The following is a 19,522-nucleotide window of genomic DNA, read 5'->3' on the forward strand; positions in this document are numbered from 1 at the left end:
AGCGTGAGGGAGCTTTGTCCATGCCTGCCAGCGGTTAGTTCTCTGACACCCCTAGTCATGGGCAACACAAGCACTCTCCTCTCAGCCCAAGTGTGTTCCATTGTCCTTCTGCAGGTGAGTAATAGATATGCATCAGCCCCAAATCCTCTGACCATTCCCTGGAGTGTCAAGCTCCTTATCCATGGGATACTCACAGAATTACCAGACCTGCCATTCCCAAAGGAATGGTACACCAGTACAGCTTACTGGTTATACCTTAAGGTTCTAGCTCTGCTTAACACACAGCACTTAGATATCATAGAATCATTGAGTATTAGAGTTGGAAGGGACCTCAGGAGGTCATCTAGTCCAACCCCCTGCTCAAAGCAGGACTAACCTCAGCTAAATCATCCTAGCCAGGGCTTTGTCAAGCCGCAGCTTAAAAACCTCTAAAGATGGAGATTCCACCTCCTCCCTAGGTAACCCATTCCAGTGCTTCACCACCCTCCTAGTCAAAAACTATTTCCTAATATCCAACCTAGTCCTCCCCCACTGCAACTTGAGACCATTGCTCTTTGTTCTTTCATCTGCTACCATTGAGAACAGCCTAGCTCCATCCTCCCTGGAACCCCCTTTCAGATAGTTAAAGGCTGATATCAAATCCCTCCTCATTCTTCTCTTTTGCAGACTAAACAAGCCTAGTTCCCTCAGCCTCTCCTCATAAGTCTTGTGCTCCAGCCTTCTAATCATTTTGTTGCCCTCCGCTGGACTCTCTCCAACTTGTCCACAGCCTTTCTCTAGTGGGGGGCCTAAAACTGGACACAATACTCCAAATGTGGCCTCACCAATGCTGAATAGAGGGGAATAATCACTTCCTGCGATCTGCTGGCAATGCTACTAATGCAGCCCAATGTGCTATTAGCTTTCTTGGCAACCAGGGCACACTGCTGACTCATATCCAGCTTCTTATCCACTATAACCCCCAGGTCCTTTTCTGCAGAACTGCTGCCTAGCCAGTCAGTCCCCAGTCTATAGCTGTGCATGGGATTCTTCTGTCCTAAGTGAAGGACTCTGTACTTGTCCTTCTTGAACTCCATCAGATTTCTTTTGGCCAAATCCTCCAATTTGTCCTCTGTATCCTATCCCTACCTTCCAGGGTGTCTACCACTCCCACTTACTTTGTGCCCTCAACAAGTTTGCAGATGACACTATCTACCCATCCTCCAAATCATTAATGAAGATGTTGAACAAAACCGGCCCCAAGACTGACCCCTGGGGCACTCCGCTTGTGACCGGCTGCCAGCTAGACATGGAGCCATTGATCACTATCCTTTGAGCCTGGTGATCTAGCCAGTTCTCTATCCATTTTATAGTCCATTCATCCAACCTCTACTTCTTTAACTTGCTGATAAGAATATGTTTATAGTGAAAACAAGAATAAATTTACTAAACAAAGAATGGAGATTTAAATGATAGCAAATGGGATTAATGAAAACAAAGGTTATATATAAAATCAAATTATAACACACATTTTAGCACTTACGTTTCGCTAACAAGATGCCTTCTTCTCTAATGATGTTCTGCTTACCCCAAAATGCTTCACACAGCATTTCTAACCATGATGGCCGAAACCATCTTTTCATAAGATCAAGCCCATTGGCAACTTGTCTCCCCAGATGGAGGTTATCAGGGGTATCTTTCTGCAGTTTTAGATGTATCAGATCAGTCCTTCATTCTTCACCTGTCAAACAGGGACACCCCCCGCTCTCCGCCACCCATACATACTGTTTACATCTTCCTGTTAATTTTTCTTGTGAAGTCCCTGTAATATCTTCATGGCATTTCATGCAGAATGCTAATAGATTTCTGTTTTAAGATGTGCAATACACAATGGTCAGCTACAGAGTTGTCTCCCACCTCCTGTCTGGAGGAGTCTGTCTCAAGGCACACTAACTCTGGGTGATCTGCCTTTAACTACCTTTATGCACTCCTGTGTCCTCTGCCAAGATCCTTGGGTCACAACTGTACAAACACACAGTAAGTTATGGTCTCTGCTCCAAAGAGCTTGTAGATGTCTAAAATAATCAAAAACATAGCAGTGAGTATGAGGAAAGAGGAATAGGAACATGTGTCTGTATAGACCAGATGTGCACAGTTAAATTGGGTGGCTTTATAAAAGGTGATGAAACTATTGAATGTGTTAATTTCTTAAAACTCTTGAAGACATTTCCTGCATCTTCACACACACAATTTTATTCTTTAGCCACTTGTAAACCTTTTCCAAAGCACACTGTCCTTCTAGAAATATATTATGCAGAACTGCATGTATTGCAAATGAGGTCCAGCAAGAGCTTTATATAGTAGAATAACTATTTTTGTACCTCTTACACTTATTCTTCAGTTTATGGATGCATTTTATTTGTAGTACTGTGCCCCAGCACCTGGCTTTGCCACATTTCACTTGTGACTTGGCTTAAAACGTGCTACTATTATCTCCCAGATTGTAAGACCTCTACTGCACAGATTGTGCATGTGATTGTACAGTGCCCAGGACAGTGGGGTCACAATCCTGGTAGAGACCTTTGTGCATTACTGTTACACTTCTGTTTATTGGTAATAAAGTAATTATTTATAACTTATAAATTAGTAATAAACAATTGAAATAAATTTTCTGAGAGCAGCATGTAGTGCTGCTGTTAGTTCAACATTTCTACATGATCCCTAAAACTCTTATTAAAAACAGCACACCAATGCAGAGTAAGGAGGCTGCCCCAGCAGCTGGTCAGGAGACATTCATGGAAAAGCCTTTCCCCCTGTGGAACTCTTTAAAATAAATTCCTGGCTGCCTACAGCAGTTCCATTGTCATGGTGGCACCCCATCTCTTGCCACTCCTGCCAGCATGGTTAGACTTCATGGAACCCTCTACCCAATTCCTCTGTTTGCTCCCCACAAAACCAAGCACAAAATAATCCTGGCTTCCTAATGGAGGGGGAATAGATTTCCTTTTACACACAAAAAAAAAAAAAAAAAAAAAAAAAAAGTCACATGCTGGGACTTTGAGTTCTAAGTTCACTGGTGCTGTTCAAATATATGCTGCCCAATAGATGGTGAAAGTAGTAGTCAGGCCCACGGCTCAAGTGAGGAAATGGTTGGAGAAAAGTGAAAATTAGTCTAATTTTGCTAGTGTCTCAAATCCACTTAGTATCTAAAACTAAAAATGTTACATTTGGAGAATGGGAACTACCTGCTAAATTGTCATGTTATTAATGTAATCTTTTTTTATAAATTCTGCTTGGGGAAACCATAGTATATTACCCCCAATTTTATAGCATTTTCTTTTGGTAGTTAGTATTATAGTTGCTTGTAATTTTTACTTGCTCAGTTTAATGTGTAAGTATATTAAATAATCCTCATTTGTTACAATATCCAGTGTTTAAAATCTGAAAGGAACAAAAATGTCTTCAGATTCTGCTAGCTTTCATTATATTTTCATATTTAATATTTTTGTATGTTTCTATTTGATAGATTCCAAAGACATAAGAGACTATTGTGATCATCTAGTCTTGCCACCTGGATAACATAGGCCATAGAACTTCCCCAAAGTAATTTCTAGAGCACATTATTTAGAAAAACATCCAGTTTTGATTTAAAAATGGTCAGTCCATCACCATTCTGGGTAAATTGCTCCAGTGGTTAATTAAATCTTCTTTCTGGTCTGAATTCATATAGCTTCAACCTCCAGCCTTTGAATTGTGTTATACCTTTCTCTGGTAGGTAGAAGAGCCCATTATTAAATATTTGTTCCCCAAATAGGTACTAATAGAATAATTAGTCTATTTGTTAAGCTAAATAGACTCAAAGAGCTCAATCACTAAGGCATGTTTTCTAATCCTTAAATTATTCTCGAACCATTTCTCTGAACCCTCTCCAATTTATCAACGTCCTTCTTGAATTGTGGATATGAGACCTGGATTCAGTATTCTAGCAGTTGTAACGTTAGTGCCAAATACAGAGGTAAAATAACCTTTCCACTCATCCTTTAGAATCCGCAGTTTGTACATCCCAGGATTGCATTAGCTCTCTTGCCCACAGTGTTCCACTGGGAGCTCATATACAGCTGATTATCCGCCATGACCCCCAAATCTTTTTCAGAATCACTGCTTCCCAGGACAGAGTCCCTCATCGTGTAATTATGACCTACATTCTTTGTTCCTAGATGGATAAATTTAGCTGTATTAAAACACGTTTGCTTGCGCCCAGTTTACCGAGTGATCCAGATCACTCTGAATCAGTAACCTGTCCTCTTCATTATTTACTAGTCTCTCAATTTGTGTCATCTGCAAACTTTATCAGTTATGATTTTGTTTTCTTCTAGGTCATTGATAAATATGTTAGAGTGTAGGGCCAAGAACTGATCCCTATGTCACCCCCGATAAACACACTTATTCTATGATGATTCCCTGAATACAGATACTTTTGGAGACCTATCAATTTCTAAATCATTTAATGTCTTCCATATTAATTTTATATCATTCTAGTTTTATATCAAAATATCATGGGGTGCAAAGTCAAACACCTTACTGAAGTCCAAGTATATTATGTCACTATTTCTTTTATCAACCAAATTTCAATAAATAAGTAATCTTTTTCTTAATAAAAATAGCACCTGAAGAGCACAAGTTTGACACCTCCAATCTGGAAGCCATGAAGAAAATGAGGTCCCTAAGCAAATTAATGTAGTGGCCCTATATAGTGTCAGTATGAAATATTGAAGAAAAGATTCGTTTTTTAGTATTTGTTTCTCTGGTCTAAGAATGCTCTTCGTACAATTTTTTGGGTATAAAGGATAGGAGCCAGATTGCTCACATGATACCATAATTCTTACCATTAACACCATCATCTGTACTCTCAAAACCACTTAAGAAATTGGGGAACGTGAGCTGAATTTTGCAAAACATTACAGTATTAATAAAGGATAACAAAAACAGCCCCTTCTTTGAAACAGGTTTATGGATTTTTCCTTCAGTTCCCAACAGGGATAAAATAAAGCTCACTCAGCTCATTTAGCATCGGAAAGAAAAGGTACATGCTGGCCGTGATGTAATAACCTTTATATTCATTATTCTTTTAAAAAAAAAAAAAAGTCTAGTACAATGTTTATGAAAGATTAGAGATGCAAAGGAACGTTTAAGCTACTTGGCTGTCTATTTTAAGTTTGGTGTCAGTGTCAATTAGTTTTTGGTTTTTTTTTTTTAATAGTTTACAAAAATGACTAAGACAAATGGATTGTCAGAAGATGTTATATGGAACTGCAAAACATTGCTCAAAGAGCGAGAGGTGGTTCTAAAACTTATGAACAAATGTGGAGACATTTCAAATAAATTGACAAAGCAAGTAACTGGGATCACTGAAGATGGAGGATGCGGATGGAACATAGAGCAACCTTCTATTTTAAATCAAAGGTACATCTTAATATTTTGATATACAGAAAAAAAGTTTGATACTATGTACATGTGAAGGCAGAGATTTTCAAAAATGTGAACCTGAAATTAGGCACTCAAGTCCATATTTAGACACCTAAATAAATGGACTGATTTTTCAAAATTGTTCAACACCCGGCAGGCCCTCTGGACTTAAATAGGAATTGCTTTGTGCTCAGCACTTTTGGGAATCAGTCCCTACTTACCTTAGGTTACTGAACAGAGTTGAGTGGTTAGGAACCCATTTTTGGACATCTGACCCAAAAGGATTTCCTTCATGCTTTAAAAATTACATGCACTAGGCTGTCATAAATTTCCCCCAAAAAATGTGTGGGAGGGACATAAAAGAAGGTAAAAATGGGTGTTTCTGCCATTCAAGTGTGAGGGAGACTTGCTCATGCATCAACTGGTGGTAACCCCAAACGTTTTCATACACTGGATGAAATAAAAAAGTTAAAGGAATGACAGAAGTAAATAAGAGAACTTGCTCTGCGTATTATGAATAAAAAGTTTTATTGAAATGTTGTTAGAGTTTCAGCCATTGGTGGTTATTCTGCACTACCCAGTCGAAACACCTAAATGCTCCCCCATTGAAAATTGACTCACCTCTTCAATTTTCCAAGGCACTTCTGTGCAGTTTGCTGCATGACTCTATTTTGGATGAGATCTTGTGAACTGAGGCCTGGATCCTACAAGCTACTCTGCACAGCTTGATGCCTAAACCCACCAAGGAGCCTCTGTTGGCCTCAGTGCTGTATGTGGCAGAGGGGCTCGCCCCTAGGGAGCAATTTTCAGGAATTGGGCCAGAGGTCTTGTGTGCGCTAGTGGTTCCTAACCTTTTTGAGTGAATGCCTCACTGGTTAACACTAGGTAAAACACGTGCACCTTCCAACCTGTCCTCTCACCAGCCATAAACACACACAACCCATATAAACACATGATGATGATAACACTAAATTACATAAATAATAATTACTCTTACCTGAATAAGAAGCTAAGCCTTCCCTGGCTCAGCCGCAACTACATGCCCTGTGTGGCCCTGCCTCTTCCCATCCCTCGTGGATTGAAGGTAATGGAGGTGGGCTCTGGCTCCAGGCCCCCACGGACTGGTGGCTGCTCCTCTCTGGCCAGGCACCTGGGCCAGTATGGAGGTGAGGGGGCTACTCCTGCGCTCCGGCCGGTGCAGAACTTGAGGCTGCTGCACCTGGCGTGGAGCTCGGGGGGCTAAATTACCTCTATTACTGAAGCCTCATGGACCCTCTGTAATATTTAGTGCCCCCCTAATGGGGTCCCGCCCGGGTTGGGAGCCGTTGCTCTGTAGGGTCATCAAAAAAATCCCCTGGCTAGTTTATAGTTATAACTTTGAATGGACTATTAACACCTGTGATAAAAATAAATATTTTTGTTTAATTGGTTTTGGTATTAAAAATAGTCAAGAGCTAACACTTCCATGGATTGGTTCAGGTCTGAAAAATAGATTATTCTTCTTGATTACATGCAGAAGAAAAGCAGGCTGTCATCTTCAGCTTTTACTTGTTAAAATAAACTGCATGAAAGGTTTACTGATAAGTTTTTCTGCTTTACCAATACTGCAGCTGCATCACAGATTCTATATTAGAATTAAAATGTTTTTTCCATATTTTTTTAAATAACTATTGTAAGTCAGTTAATGATTAAAAAAGAAAAACAGACAAAATATAAACGGGCTAAAGGAAAACATTGTAGTTCCATTGTTTTTAAATAATCATTGAAATGTATAATGGATTCAAACAACTAAAAAACAAAATTTAAACCAAAGTGATTTTTGTTTTGTTTGTAATCGTGGTCTGGTGAGACTTCAGGAGTCCTGAAAGTGAGTTCTTGGCTCCCAAGTGGGCCTTGGATGGAATAAAAGGTTCAAAACACGACAATAATCTGTTAGTGTAATAACTGTAAAAATTTATTATTTTTTGTCAGTCTTTCATATGGAAACAATTAGAAGGAGCTAAAATTGTAAACTATTGTTTTTTTTCCAGTATGGAGCTCAAGCCATATCAGAAGATAGGCTTGAAATGGCTAGCACTGCTGCATAAACATGGATTGAACGGTATTTTAGCTGATGAAATGGTAAGGAGAAAACTGAAGATTTAAGACATTTTAAATGGCTGGTCTGACCTACTGTGTATAAATAGCTCATATACTGTGCTTAAATTGTGTTCCATAACCACAAATTAGTGACTTGATGTTAATTTGAGTGAAACACTTCACCAGTAGAAAATCACTTAACTGTTGCTTTCAAATTTTTTACTTAAATAAATTGTGAGTTGTATCAATAACTACTGAACTATTACTTGCAATCTCACAATAAAAAGTGGCACTAAATACTCTGAGGGTTGTACCATTAATACCTACTGTAAGTCAGAACTAGAAATGAGATTGATTGACAGTTTTGTTCCTACTGTATTGTAAAATTAAAATTCATTTGGAAACCACAAATTTCTTTACTTTTGCTTAGAGTTACTCAGTTGCAATATCCTTTTGCCAGAGAAAGGATTGAATTTCATAGCCCCTGACAATTGGGGATCAGTTGATGGTTTTGGGTAGTGGAAGCCACTTGACATAGCAAACAATTTTCTTGAACAAGTGGATGTTTCTCACTGCAGTGACATCATACATTTCAGGTGTCTAGTACCAGGTTGTAATTTAATCCATAAAAAATCTTTCAAATCCTCTTCACCACTTCTAAAAAAGCCAGAAGATTGAGATAGAATAGCAGAATTCCCTCTACCTAACTTCTCCCCTCTCTTTCCCACCTTCCCCCACAGCATTTGGCTGTCAGCTGTGAACTCCCTTCTCCCTGTGTTCCTGGTTGGGTTTGAAATGATTTGTGAGAGACGGTTATGGATTTCTTAAGTGGTTGTCACCTGTAATTCTGATGCTCTCTCGGTTAAATTTTCAAGTGGTATGATGGATGCTACTGCTAAAAATCTGTGGATATTTCGTTGGGACTCAAATAATGTTCCTTGATTTCCAAGTACTTTACCCAACACTTGTCATTAATACTACTACTACCTGTGTGTGTGTGTGTGTGTGTGTGTGTGTGTGTGGTAGATAAGTATTTTAAATAGAAACACAAAAAGAAAGTACAGTAAAAGTTGCTAGAAAGCGTACTCCATTTGCAAACAGCTTTCTACCAAATTTCTCTCTAGAATCCTAGTTCATATCACTCTTGACTTAAATACCTATGAATATCTGGAATACACTTTATAAAGATGGTGCTTCTTATATTGGGCACTGAAAGGAATTCTCTAGTTTCCAAATAATGGTCTGCACATCAGTACCGCAGGCTGCGTGTGTGTGTGGGGGGGGGACAGAGTAAAATTTAAACTAAAATGAAAACATTCTAAATGAATGAAAAGACAGATTAATCTGTAATGTTCTAAAGTAGGGGTTAAGGGGAAGAGAGTCGTTAAATGATTTGAGGATGATTACTCTCATATTCAAGTGAGTTCCCGGAAGTATATTTTCTAAAATATAGCTGATAAACACTAACGTTTTTTTATTTTTGTTACACCCTTCCTCCAGAAATGTGTAAACACTCAGCTTAATATTTATCATCAACTCATTAGTCCCAACTAGTCTTACTTTTCCGATGACTGCATTAATTTTAGTTTAAACTGTTAATGTTTCTTCCTAGGGTTTAGGAAAGACCATTCAAGCTATTGCATTCCTGGCATACCTCTACCAAGAGGGTAATAAAGGTCCTCATTTGATTGTTGTGCCAGCTTCAACTTTAGGTAAGCTAAGTATTTCACAAGTATTTATAATAGAACAAAACAATCCTGATTCACTCATCAAAAGATAAGCAAACTCAAATTTTAAAATCATACCCGTGGATATATATAATAAATTTTACTACAGTGGAAAGTTGGTGGTGTAATTTCTTTATGATAATGTTGAGATTTCTAAGGGTATGTTTACACTGCAATTGGACACCCATGACTGGCCCATGCCAGCTGACTTGGTCTGCAGGGCAGTTTCATTTCAGTGTAGACTTTCCAGCTTGGGCCACAGCCCGAGCTCTGGGACCCTCCGACCTCACAGGATCCTGTAGTCCAGGCTCCAGCCTGAGCCCAAATGCCTACACTGCAGCTACAGCCCCACAGTCCAAGCCCTGTGATCTCAAATTAGCTGGCATGGACCTACCGTTGGTGTCTAATTGCAGTATAGACATACCCTCAATGATTGAAACTAAAGCTGTTAAACTGAATTGAATCTGTAGATTGGCATACTTTTATCTGTGAGAGACTGGAAATTGCAGTCTGATTGTAGATGGTTTGCAATGTCTCCTGTGACTAAATAGTCCAATCCAAGATTTGAATAATCTTTGGCAGTTATTGCAAATGTGTGTCTTGGTTGGAAGCTGCTTGCTTCCTACAAGTTCGTTTTTTTTTTTTTTTTTTTTCCCAAGCTATAGGAGTCAGTTCCTGTCATGGACTTTGATCTCCCTGACGGAGATGATGACGCTACTTGTTACGATCATTTTCCAAGGTTTCCCATCAGTCAGGGTCAATTCCAAATTCTTTCATATCTCGCTTGCATGTATCTTTATAGCGAAACTTGGGATGTCCTGTTGTTCTTGTTCCCTCTGGATAGCTCCCCCTATAATATGTCCTTAGGTATGCATCCATTTTTCAACCTGCTCAGATAATCCAGCCAGCGCAGTCATCTTTGCTTTATCAGGGCTGTCACACTTGGTACATTTGCCTTTTGAAGAACCTCTGCATTGGTAACTTTATCTTGCCACCTGATATTAAGTATACAACATAAGTGGGAACTGCTTAACCTTTTCTCCTGATGAGCATAAGTTCTCCCCACCATCTGTGAGAGTGCTGAGGACACAAGCTTGGTACACCAGCATTTTGGTTGTGATGGTAAGCTTTGAGTTGTCCCATGCTCTTTTAATTAATCTACTAAAGGTGTTGGCAGCCTTTCCAAGGTGAACACTTACCTCTTCATCCAATGAGAGTTTGGTAGTCACTGTAGAACCTAAATAGCTCAACTTTTGGACTACTTCTAGATGGTTGTGATTAAAGGATCTTGTGGACCCCTTGTCCTAACATAGCCATTTTCTTAATGCTTATGGTGAGAGCAAATGCCTGACAAGCACTTGAAAAGTAATCCTGGAGTTCTACTTCAAGTGATTGCTCATATCCATTCCAATATAGGTGAGTGTGTGCCACCCTGCACTGGCTCCAGGCGCCCCCTGGAGTACCGCACTCATGCCGCGGTACATAGGGCACCGCCGACCTTTCGGGCCCTCAGTTCCTTCTTTCCGCCCGTGACGGTTACTGGAACGTCTTGCCTCTTGCCTGACAACAGCAAGTAGCTTTTCCCCATTTGAACTGTTCTTTATAATTGAACATTTAGAGTGAGTGAGTTAGTTGTTAAGTAGTGTTAAAGTATAGTTAGTTAGCGTTAGATCAGATAAGAAGCCCTTAGGGGTTTACTGTTGGGCCATGCCTGACACAACAGGATTCAAGTCCTGCGCCGCTTACAGCAAACCCATCCCCGTGAGCGACCCTCACAACCGCTGCCTCCGCTGTTCGGGAGAGCAGCACCGTAAGGACAAGTGTAGGATTTGCAAAGCCTTCAAGCCATGCATGCAAAAAGAACGGGACTCGTGCTTGAAGGCTATTCTGATGGAGTCCGCAGTCCACCCGGACTCCGAACCAATGCGTTCGTCCACGGCACTGAGCATCTCCTCGGTGTGGAGCGCTCCACCGGTACTGGAGTCGACCCGTCGCAAATCACCGGTGCCGAAGAAGAAGAGCCAGGTCACCGAGCGCCAGGGCTCCCCCACACCGTGGCCGCGGTCTGTGGGGAGTCAGGAGATACACCAGCCACGAGCTGTTGAAGTTACTCAGGCACCTGCATCTGCACTCAGGGAGCCTCCCCCAATTCCTGGGGGTGCACCCCTGCAAGGGCCGTCAGTGCCGGAGGTGTTCGCTGCGGCATGTGCCCTCATGGGCATGCCCACGCCTCCGTCCCCCCCTTGACCAAGGGTGAAGGGACTGGCATCTCAGGGTAAACCCACACTGGGTGGCCCCGGTGGGTGGCAGAGACAGGAGTCGAAGTCTCCCCCCAGACGGTCAGAGAGGGTAGAGCGTGCAGGCTCCCCTCTCAGCTCCGACTCCGGGTCGTCAAGGTCCTCCGCACCGCGGCACCGTCGAGGAGCTGCGGCACCGGAAAAGTCCCACTTGAGTCGAAGTCGTTAGTCCCACCTCATGCAGCTCCTCGGCACCGAGTCCCTCACCACGGCACTGGTCCCGATCCCCGGATCGCAGTCCGGTGCAGATCCCGGTGCCGGAGGAAATGGCACCGACAGCTCCACGCCACCGCTCGAGCTCCTCAGACTTGGCACCGCGGAGGCACGGCCGGCACCACTCCCAGTCCCCGAAGGGGAAGCGCCACCGCAAAACCTCGGTACCAAGACGGAGGTCGCACTCAACTTGGTTCAGCCGCACGCCTCCCTGCCAGCACCACACGGGCACTCCTCATCGTCGTCAGGGTCCTCGCGCAGCAGATCGTCGACAAGGGCAGGCAGGAGCCATAGACACCACCGGCACTGCTCCAGCGGCTAGGGGTCCTGTGCTCGCCGACAGGACGCGTCACAGCCGACACCCATACCGGCACCGGGATGGCCATGGGGACCGTGGCAGTGGCCATGCTGGGGGTCATGGGGGGCCCAGATGGGGCAGGGCACGGTCTCGGTCCCGTCATCCCCCTACTTAGCCAGACAAGGGCCATTCCTCCGAGGAGGAATCGGACCCTGAGGAGGGACCCTCTACTGGGGCCCTTCCACAATCCTCCTCCTCTCCTGACGAGGTGACCGCCAGGGACCATAGGGCATCCCTGCCAGATTTTAGAGCTCACCAGGAGCTCCTAAAGAGGGTGGCGAGCAACATCAGCCTGGAACTGAGGGAGCTCTCTGAGGAGGAGGACCCCCTCTTTGGGGTGGCTGGGTCAGCAGGTCCATCCAGGGTGGCCCTGCCTGTCCATAAGAGAGTCCTGAAGTTGGCCAAGGCTCTCTGGCAAATCCCTGCCTCGGTTGCCCCTACATCTAAGGGTGCCGAGAAAAAATATTATGTGCCACAGGAGGGGTTTGAGTTTTTGTACACACACCCAGCACCCGGGACCCTGGTGGTTGATGCAGCCAAACAAAGGGATAGGCAAGGTGGACAGGGCACCATGCCTAAAAATAAGGAGAACAAGAAACTAGACCTGTTTGGCCACAAGGTCTACTCCACGGGCCATGCAGTTGCGAATAACAAACCACCAGGCACTCATGGGTCGCTATAACCTGAACCTGTGGAACTCCTTTGCTACGGTACTGGAAGAGGGCGCCACGGTGGCAGCAGCGGCCTTACACACTGCTAGCGACGCTGCGGATAACGCCAGCAGAGCCATGGCCTCCGCGATTGCCATGCGCCGCTGCTCGTGGCTGCTGTCTTAAGGGCTATCCCAAGAGGTGCAGCAATCCATCCAAGACCTGCCCTTTGATGGGGCAGGTCTGTTCTCGGACAGAATGGATGAGAAGCTGCACGCCCTGAAAGACTCTAGGGCAACCCTCCGTTCTTTGGGCCTTTACAGCCCCCCAGGCCTCGAGGTGCCAGTCTTGGCCACAGCCTCAGCGCCAGGCCCAACCGCCCCCTAGACAATCACCCAGACCATTGCAGCTCCGTAGAGACCGTGATAGAAACGGGGTTTGGACGCCACGACCTCCCGGGATCCGGGGCCCCTCCCCCCCCCCCCAGTGAGGCCCCCTATAAGGGGCCAAACCCTGGGGAAACAGTTTTGAGGGTACACCTGAGGGTGGCACTGAGACCTCTCTCCTGGATCCGCACCTCCCATTTGCAGAGAGGCTCAGACCCTACTATACCAAGTGGCAAGCTATTACATCAGACCTTTGGGTCCTCGGTGTAGTCCTCAGGGGATATGCCCTCCAATTTACGGCTTTCCCCCCAGATTTTCCCCCTACCCCATCCCTCTTCAGAGACCCCTCTCACGAGCAACTCCTTTCGCAGGAGGTCGTTTCCCTCCTCTGCCTTGTGGTGGTGGAAGTGGTTCCTCCACAGGAAATAGGGAGGGGATTTTACTCCAGGTATTTTCTCGTTCCCAAAGCAAAAGGGGGCCTGAGACCCATATTAAATCTCCGCCGACTAAACAAGTTTATCAGGCATCTCAGGGATGCATACTTCCACATTTCCATCCTTCCCAGCCACAGGAGCTTCCTCAGGTTTATGGCTGCCATTACCAGTTCTCGTCCCTCCCCTTTGGGCTCTTGTCCACCCCCCAGTGTCTTTACAAAATGCATGGCGGTGGTAGCGGCCCACTTGCGCCGCAGAGGAGTACAGATCTTCCCCTACCTGGATGACTGGTTGATGCGGGATAGATCCAGGACCCACGTTCAGAACAGCCTAGCCCTCACCTGCACGACATGCACCAGACTGGGGCTGCTCATAAACGAGCAGAAATCTACTCTCATCCCGGTGCAGCGCATAGATTTAATCGGGGCCACCCTGAATGCCACTCAGGCCAGAGCCTTCGTCCCACAGCCTCGCTTCCAGGCAATGGCCGCCATAATCGACCAACTCCTCAGGTCCCCCATGACGACAGCCAGGCACTGCCTGCAACTGTTGGGACACATGGCGGCATGTACATATGTGGTGAGGCTGGCTCGCCTCAAACTCAGGCCTCTCCAGGCGTGGTTAGCCTTGATGTATGCACCAGCCTGCCATTCCTTAAACAGGGTGGTCACGGTTCACCCACAGGTCCTGACCTCCCTGAACTGGTGGAGGATCCCCGGGGAAGTACTGAGAGGGGTCCCATTCCGGGATCTGGCCCCATCTGTCACTCTAATCACGGTTGCTTCGGATGTGGGGTGGGGGACCCACATCAGCACTGACCTGAGCATCCAGGGGCTCTGGTCGGAGGAGGAAAAAAGCCTCCATATCAACGTCTGGGAGCTCAGGACAGTACGGCTGGCCTGCAAAGTATTCCTCAGGTTTCTGAGAGGCAGGATGGTGCAGGTCCTCATGGACAACACAGTGGCCATGTTCTATATGAACAGGCAGGGGGGAGCACGCCCCTCAGCCCTTTGCCAGGGGGCCATTTGACTTTGGGACTTTGCGGTGAGGCACAACTTCCATATATCTGCCTCTCACCTCCCGGAGATCAGGAACGATGAGGCGGGCCGCCTCAGCAGGTCGTTTCTACTCCAACACGACTGGTCACTACACCCAGAGGTGATAACTTTTATTTTCCGCAAGTGGGGTGTTCTCCAACTGGACCTGTTCGCGTTGTCCTGGAACAGGAAGCGCCCGAGGTTCTGCTCGCTCCGGGGTCGCGAGTTGGGCTCCATCTCTGACGTGTTCCTTATAGACTGGACGGGGACCCTCATGTATGCGTTTTCCCCCCGTTCCGCTCCTGCCCAAGGTCCTCTTGAAAATCAAGAGGGACAGAGCGTACGTGATACTGATCGCCCCAGCCTGGCCAAGACCGGATTGGTTCAGTATGCTGCTGGACCTGTCTATTGCCTAGCCCGTGGAACTCCCGAGGACCCAGAACCAGGGTCATTTGCTGCACCCGGACCTGAACTCACTCCACCTGACGGCCTGGAGACTCTGTGGCTGACATACGGGGAGAGAGCCTGTTCAGCGCAGGTCCAACAGGTTGTGCTCAGCAGCAGAAAACCTTCCACTCAGGTTGTGCACTGGGCCAAGTGGAAATGGTTTACCTGTTGGGCGGAGTCCTGGGGCATCCTACCTAGTGGCTTGCCTATACAGGCGATCCTGGAGTATTTGCTTCACCTGAAGTTTCAGGGTTTAGCACTGGCATTTCTGAGGGTGCACCTGGCGGCCATCTCGGCCTTCCACCAGCCGATGGAGGGACGGTTGTTGTTTTCCCACCCCATGTCAGTGAGGTTCCTCAAGGGGGTGGAGAGGCCATACCTGTAGGTCCGTGACCCGGTGCCTCCCTGGGACTTGAACCTGGTCCTCGCCAGATTAACAGACCTCCTTTCGAGCCCATGGCTACATGCACACTGCTCGTCCTCTCATGGAAGGTGGCCATTACGTTGGCTAGGAGGGTCTCCGAGATAAGAGCTCTGACCTCAGAGCCCCCCTATTCCGTCTTTTATAAGGATAAAGTGCGGTTGAGATCCATCCAGCTTTCCTGCCTAAGGTGGTCTCCCAGTTTCACTGTAATCAAGATATCTTCCTTCCCGTGTTTTTCCCAAAACCGCACAGGTTGGAGGAGGAGCGGAGATGGCATTCACTGGACGTGAGACGGGCCCTGGCCTACTATATTGAGAGGACGCGGCTGTTCTGGAAGTCTACACAGCTGTTTGTGGCGGTCGCAGACCAGATGAAGGGCTCACCTGTCTCCACCCAGCACATCTCCACCTGGATCACCGCCTGCATCAAGTACGAGCAGGCGAATGTACCACTTCCAGGGGCTGTTTCAGCGCACTCAACCAGAGCCCAGGCCTCGTCTGTGGCCTTCCTGGAGAGGGTGCCCCTGCAGGACACCTGCAAAGCTGCCACCTGGTTGTCAATACACACCTTCATGTCCCACTACGCCATCGTGCAGCAGGCGAGAGTGGACGCGGGATTTGGACATGCCGTGCTGAGGACGGCTCACCGGTAACTCCTACCCATCTCCAAGGTATGGCTATTTAATCACCTATATTGGAATGGATATGAGCAATTACTCGAAGTAGAAAACAGGGTTACTTACCAGTAACTGTTGTTCTTCGAGATGTGTTGCTCATATCCATTCCACACCCGCACTCTGTCCCCGCTGTTGGAGTCGGCAGAAAGAAGGGACTGAGGGCCCGCAGGTCAGCGGTGCCCTATGTTCCGCGGCATGAGCGCGGTACTCCAGGGGGTGCCTGAGCCGACCCTACGGGGTCTGCTCAGGGGAAAAAAGTTCTGGGAACCAGTGCACGGTGGCGCGCATTCACCTATTTTGGAATGGATATGATCAATACATCTCAAAGAACAGCAGTTATTGGTAAGTAACCCTGTTTTCTTGTATTAGATCTTCATCATGGGATATAAAGCAGCAGCAACAAATAGAAGTTCCCTGATTAGCATCTTCTTTACTTTAGTCTTTGCCTTAAGTCGTGAGAGAGTGAAGAGTTTCCTGTCCGATCTTGTGTTGCGGTATGCTCCATTTTTCACATCCTTAAACGCACATTTCAGGAGTATAGAGAAGAAGATTCCAAAGGGTGTAGGGGCAAGAGCACATCCTGGCTTCGTTCTGCTTTTCATCACAAAGCTGTCTGAAGTAGATCCATCAAACTAGATATTTATTCTCATGTTGTCATGAAATGAACTTATAAGACTTAAAAGAAAGGATGTCCATCAATCTTGTTCTAGTACTGCAAATAGACCTGGTCTGCTGACTGTGTCAAATGCTTTGGTTAGGTCCACAAAGGCAATGTACAACGGTCGGTTTTGGTGTCTGCACTTTTCTTGAAGTTGACACAGAGAAAATATCATGTCTATAGTTACCTTTCAGCCCGGAATCCATACTGTGTTTCGGGGTAGACACAATTTGCCATTTATTGTAGGTGTGGTAAGATTACTTTTGTAAAAGCGTTTCCTGCTACACTTAGTAGAAAGAGACCCCTGTAATTGATAGTCGTCTTTTTCGCCTTTGTTTTTATACAGATGATGTTCGTGTCACACATCTCTTGTGGCACCTCACCCTCTTTCCAGTGTTGAAGTAGCAACTGACAATGATATGGTAGTAGGCTTTTTTTCCTGCACTTGATGATAATTTCTGCTGGGATGCCATCTTTTCCAGGAGCCTAGCCACTTGATGACAAATCAGTCACCTTGCTTAGCTCTTCCAGAGTGGTCTCCACATATAGCTCTGGTATGATCTGTAGAGTTGGTATTTGATCCAGTGATTCACTGATGATGATCCTTTTTTGTGCATATAGCTCAGAACAATGTTCAACCCGGTGAGACAGCTACTTTATTTTATCTGTAATAATTTCACCACTTTGGAATTTGAGAGGCTACCTTATTGATAATGGGGCCTTGTGTTCCAGATGGGCTGTGTTCTTAGTGTTAATAAAAGGATAATAGTTCCATTTCATTTTTTTCAAACCAATCCTTTTTTGATTATATCTTTCCTCCAAATAGAACTAAAACTGTTTAATGAATTGTCCTTCTTAGATTGTCCCAAGGTAGTGACTTCCTGTGCATGCTAAGTTCAAAAGCCTTCACAAACTCCTGGCATTTCTTCTGTTTTTTTTGTTAGTAGCATTGATTTTCAGCTTGTTCCCAAGTTTTGCTCTATATAGTTTCTTCGCTGTAGTCTTCACTTTGCTAATGATTAAAGAGGAGTCAGTTTCACAATCAGCATTGTGAAACATGCCAGTGTTCTGCACTGAGGGTAGGTCTTTCCTCCTGATGATGACAAAGTCTAATTGGTGCCAATGTGCTGCTAATTGGTGCCAGTGGATGTCGCCATGACACTTCGTGGTGGTCTTTTCCTGCAAAATATGAATTGGTAATACACATCTGGTTGTGGACGCAGAATTCAAGAAGTCGTAGGCCATTCTCCTTCATTTTGCCAGTGCCAAAATGTCCTAGGCAAACTGGCCGTGAGTTATCTGTGCTGACTGTTGCATTGAAGTCACAGAGTAGGAAAAGTTGCTCAATTGATGGTATTCTTTTGACAACTTGATACAAAGAGTCATTAAATTTATCTTTCTCCTTGGGGCTGGATTTGAGTGTTGGTGCATAAGCACTAATGATCACAAAGCTGATACTTTGTCTGAAATGTAAGTGGGATAATGCGCTGTGACTTCCTGGTAAGTGTTTCTAAAATCTGTACCCACTTACTTGTTTGTCTTAAAATATTTTTATTTAAATGTGCATTTTAAAATACAGTGGAGTCCATCTATTCTAATAATTAAAAGGATACATTTTCTTTACACCTGAAAGATGTACAGTGAAAGATCTTCTCTGGATTTTTAAGTGATTTTTAAAACTTGTGAAAGGTGCCAAATTGACAGCCCTGGAGACTGCAGTCCTTTGCCAAAAAACAGGTAGTGCAAGTGCAAGCTACCTATAGTTACGTTATCAAGATGCCTCAATCCTGTCCTAAAGGTGTCACTTACAGGGGCTATAGGTTAGATCAGTTTCCATACCCATTTGGTCCTTAAGTCTGTATGCAGAGATGCTGGTTGTGATGGTTTGTGATTTTGGCGTCTGTCCATTGAGATCAACCCATGTGTCACATCCAACCAAACAGATGTCAGTTTGACTCAGTAAAGTTGTCAGCTACAACTTTTGATCATGATCAGTCTAGACTTCAGATGTGAAAGAATTTCTATCCTTCCTTCAATTCACACAAGTTTTGTTATGAAGCACTTGTAAATAAAGGATTCTAGAAATAATCTTTTTAGAGAAATAAGTGTCCATTCATCCTAGAGTCCAAGTATTTGGCACTGAAAGGTTGAGCTTTTGACTAATGCTATTTGATATCAAACACCATGATGGGGACAATGAGAGTTGTGTGGCACTTTAAAGACTAACAAATTTAATATTGTAGACATAAGCTTTCGAGAGACTTAGCTCTCTTCTTCGGATGCAGTAATACAGAAAATAGGTAACACAGAGGTATCTTATAAGTATCCAGGTGCATTGAGAATGCCTATAAGATACCTCTGTGTTACCTATTTTCTGTATTACTGCATCTGAAGAAGAGAGCTAAGTCTCTCGAAAGCTTATGTCTACAAATATTAAATTTGTTAGTCTTTAAAGTGCCACACAACTCTCGTTGTCTTTGCTGTATACAGACTAACACGGCTACCCTTCTGGAACTAAACACCATGATGTTAATGAGCAGAAATAATTTGAATCCTCTTAAATGTATGTCTAAAAAGTGAGCTGTACAGTAATAATGGAAAAACCTCTTTAAAAGTGTTGCCTTGAATTATGTTAAAAAAACCTGATCTTTTCTGAGTCCCCAAGCTCCTGTGTAGTAGCTTCCAGTGAAT

The 19,522-nt window shown here is 44.7% G+C and overlaps 1 protein-coding gene across 4 annotated transcripts in view; it reads left to right on the forward strand.

The window, feature by feature from the left end:
* The window catches only part of SMARCAD1 (SWI/SNF-related, matrix-associated actin-dependent regulator of chromatin, subfamily a, containing DEAD/H box 1), a 78,344-nt gene that overhangs the window by 41,319 nt on the left and 17,503 nt on the right, over positions 1–19,522 (forward strand). For all 4 annotated transcript variants that reach the window (XM_067557187.1, XM_067557188.1, XM_067557189.1 and 1 more), the window contains 3 exons: positions 5,240–5,442; positions 7,476–7,566; positions 9,137–9,236. In XM_067557187.1, the coding sequence (XP_067413288.1) occupies positions 5,240–5,442; positions 7,476–7,566; positions 9,137–9,236 (394 nt within the window). The remainder of the gene's footprint in view (positions 1–5,239; positions 5,443–7,475; positions 7,567–9,136; positions 9,237–19,522) is intronic.

Source organism: Emydura macquarii, unplaced genomic scaffold (genome assembly GCF_026122565.2).
Source record: "Emydura macquarii macquarii isolate MOO-44397 ecotype Brisbane River unplaced genomic scaffold, CSIRO-AGI_Emac_v2 contig_1790, whole genome shotgun sequence".
Taxonomy (NCBI): domain Eukaryota; kingdom Metazoa; phylum Chordata; order Testudines; family Chelidae; genus Emydura; species Emydura macquarii.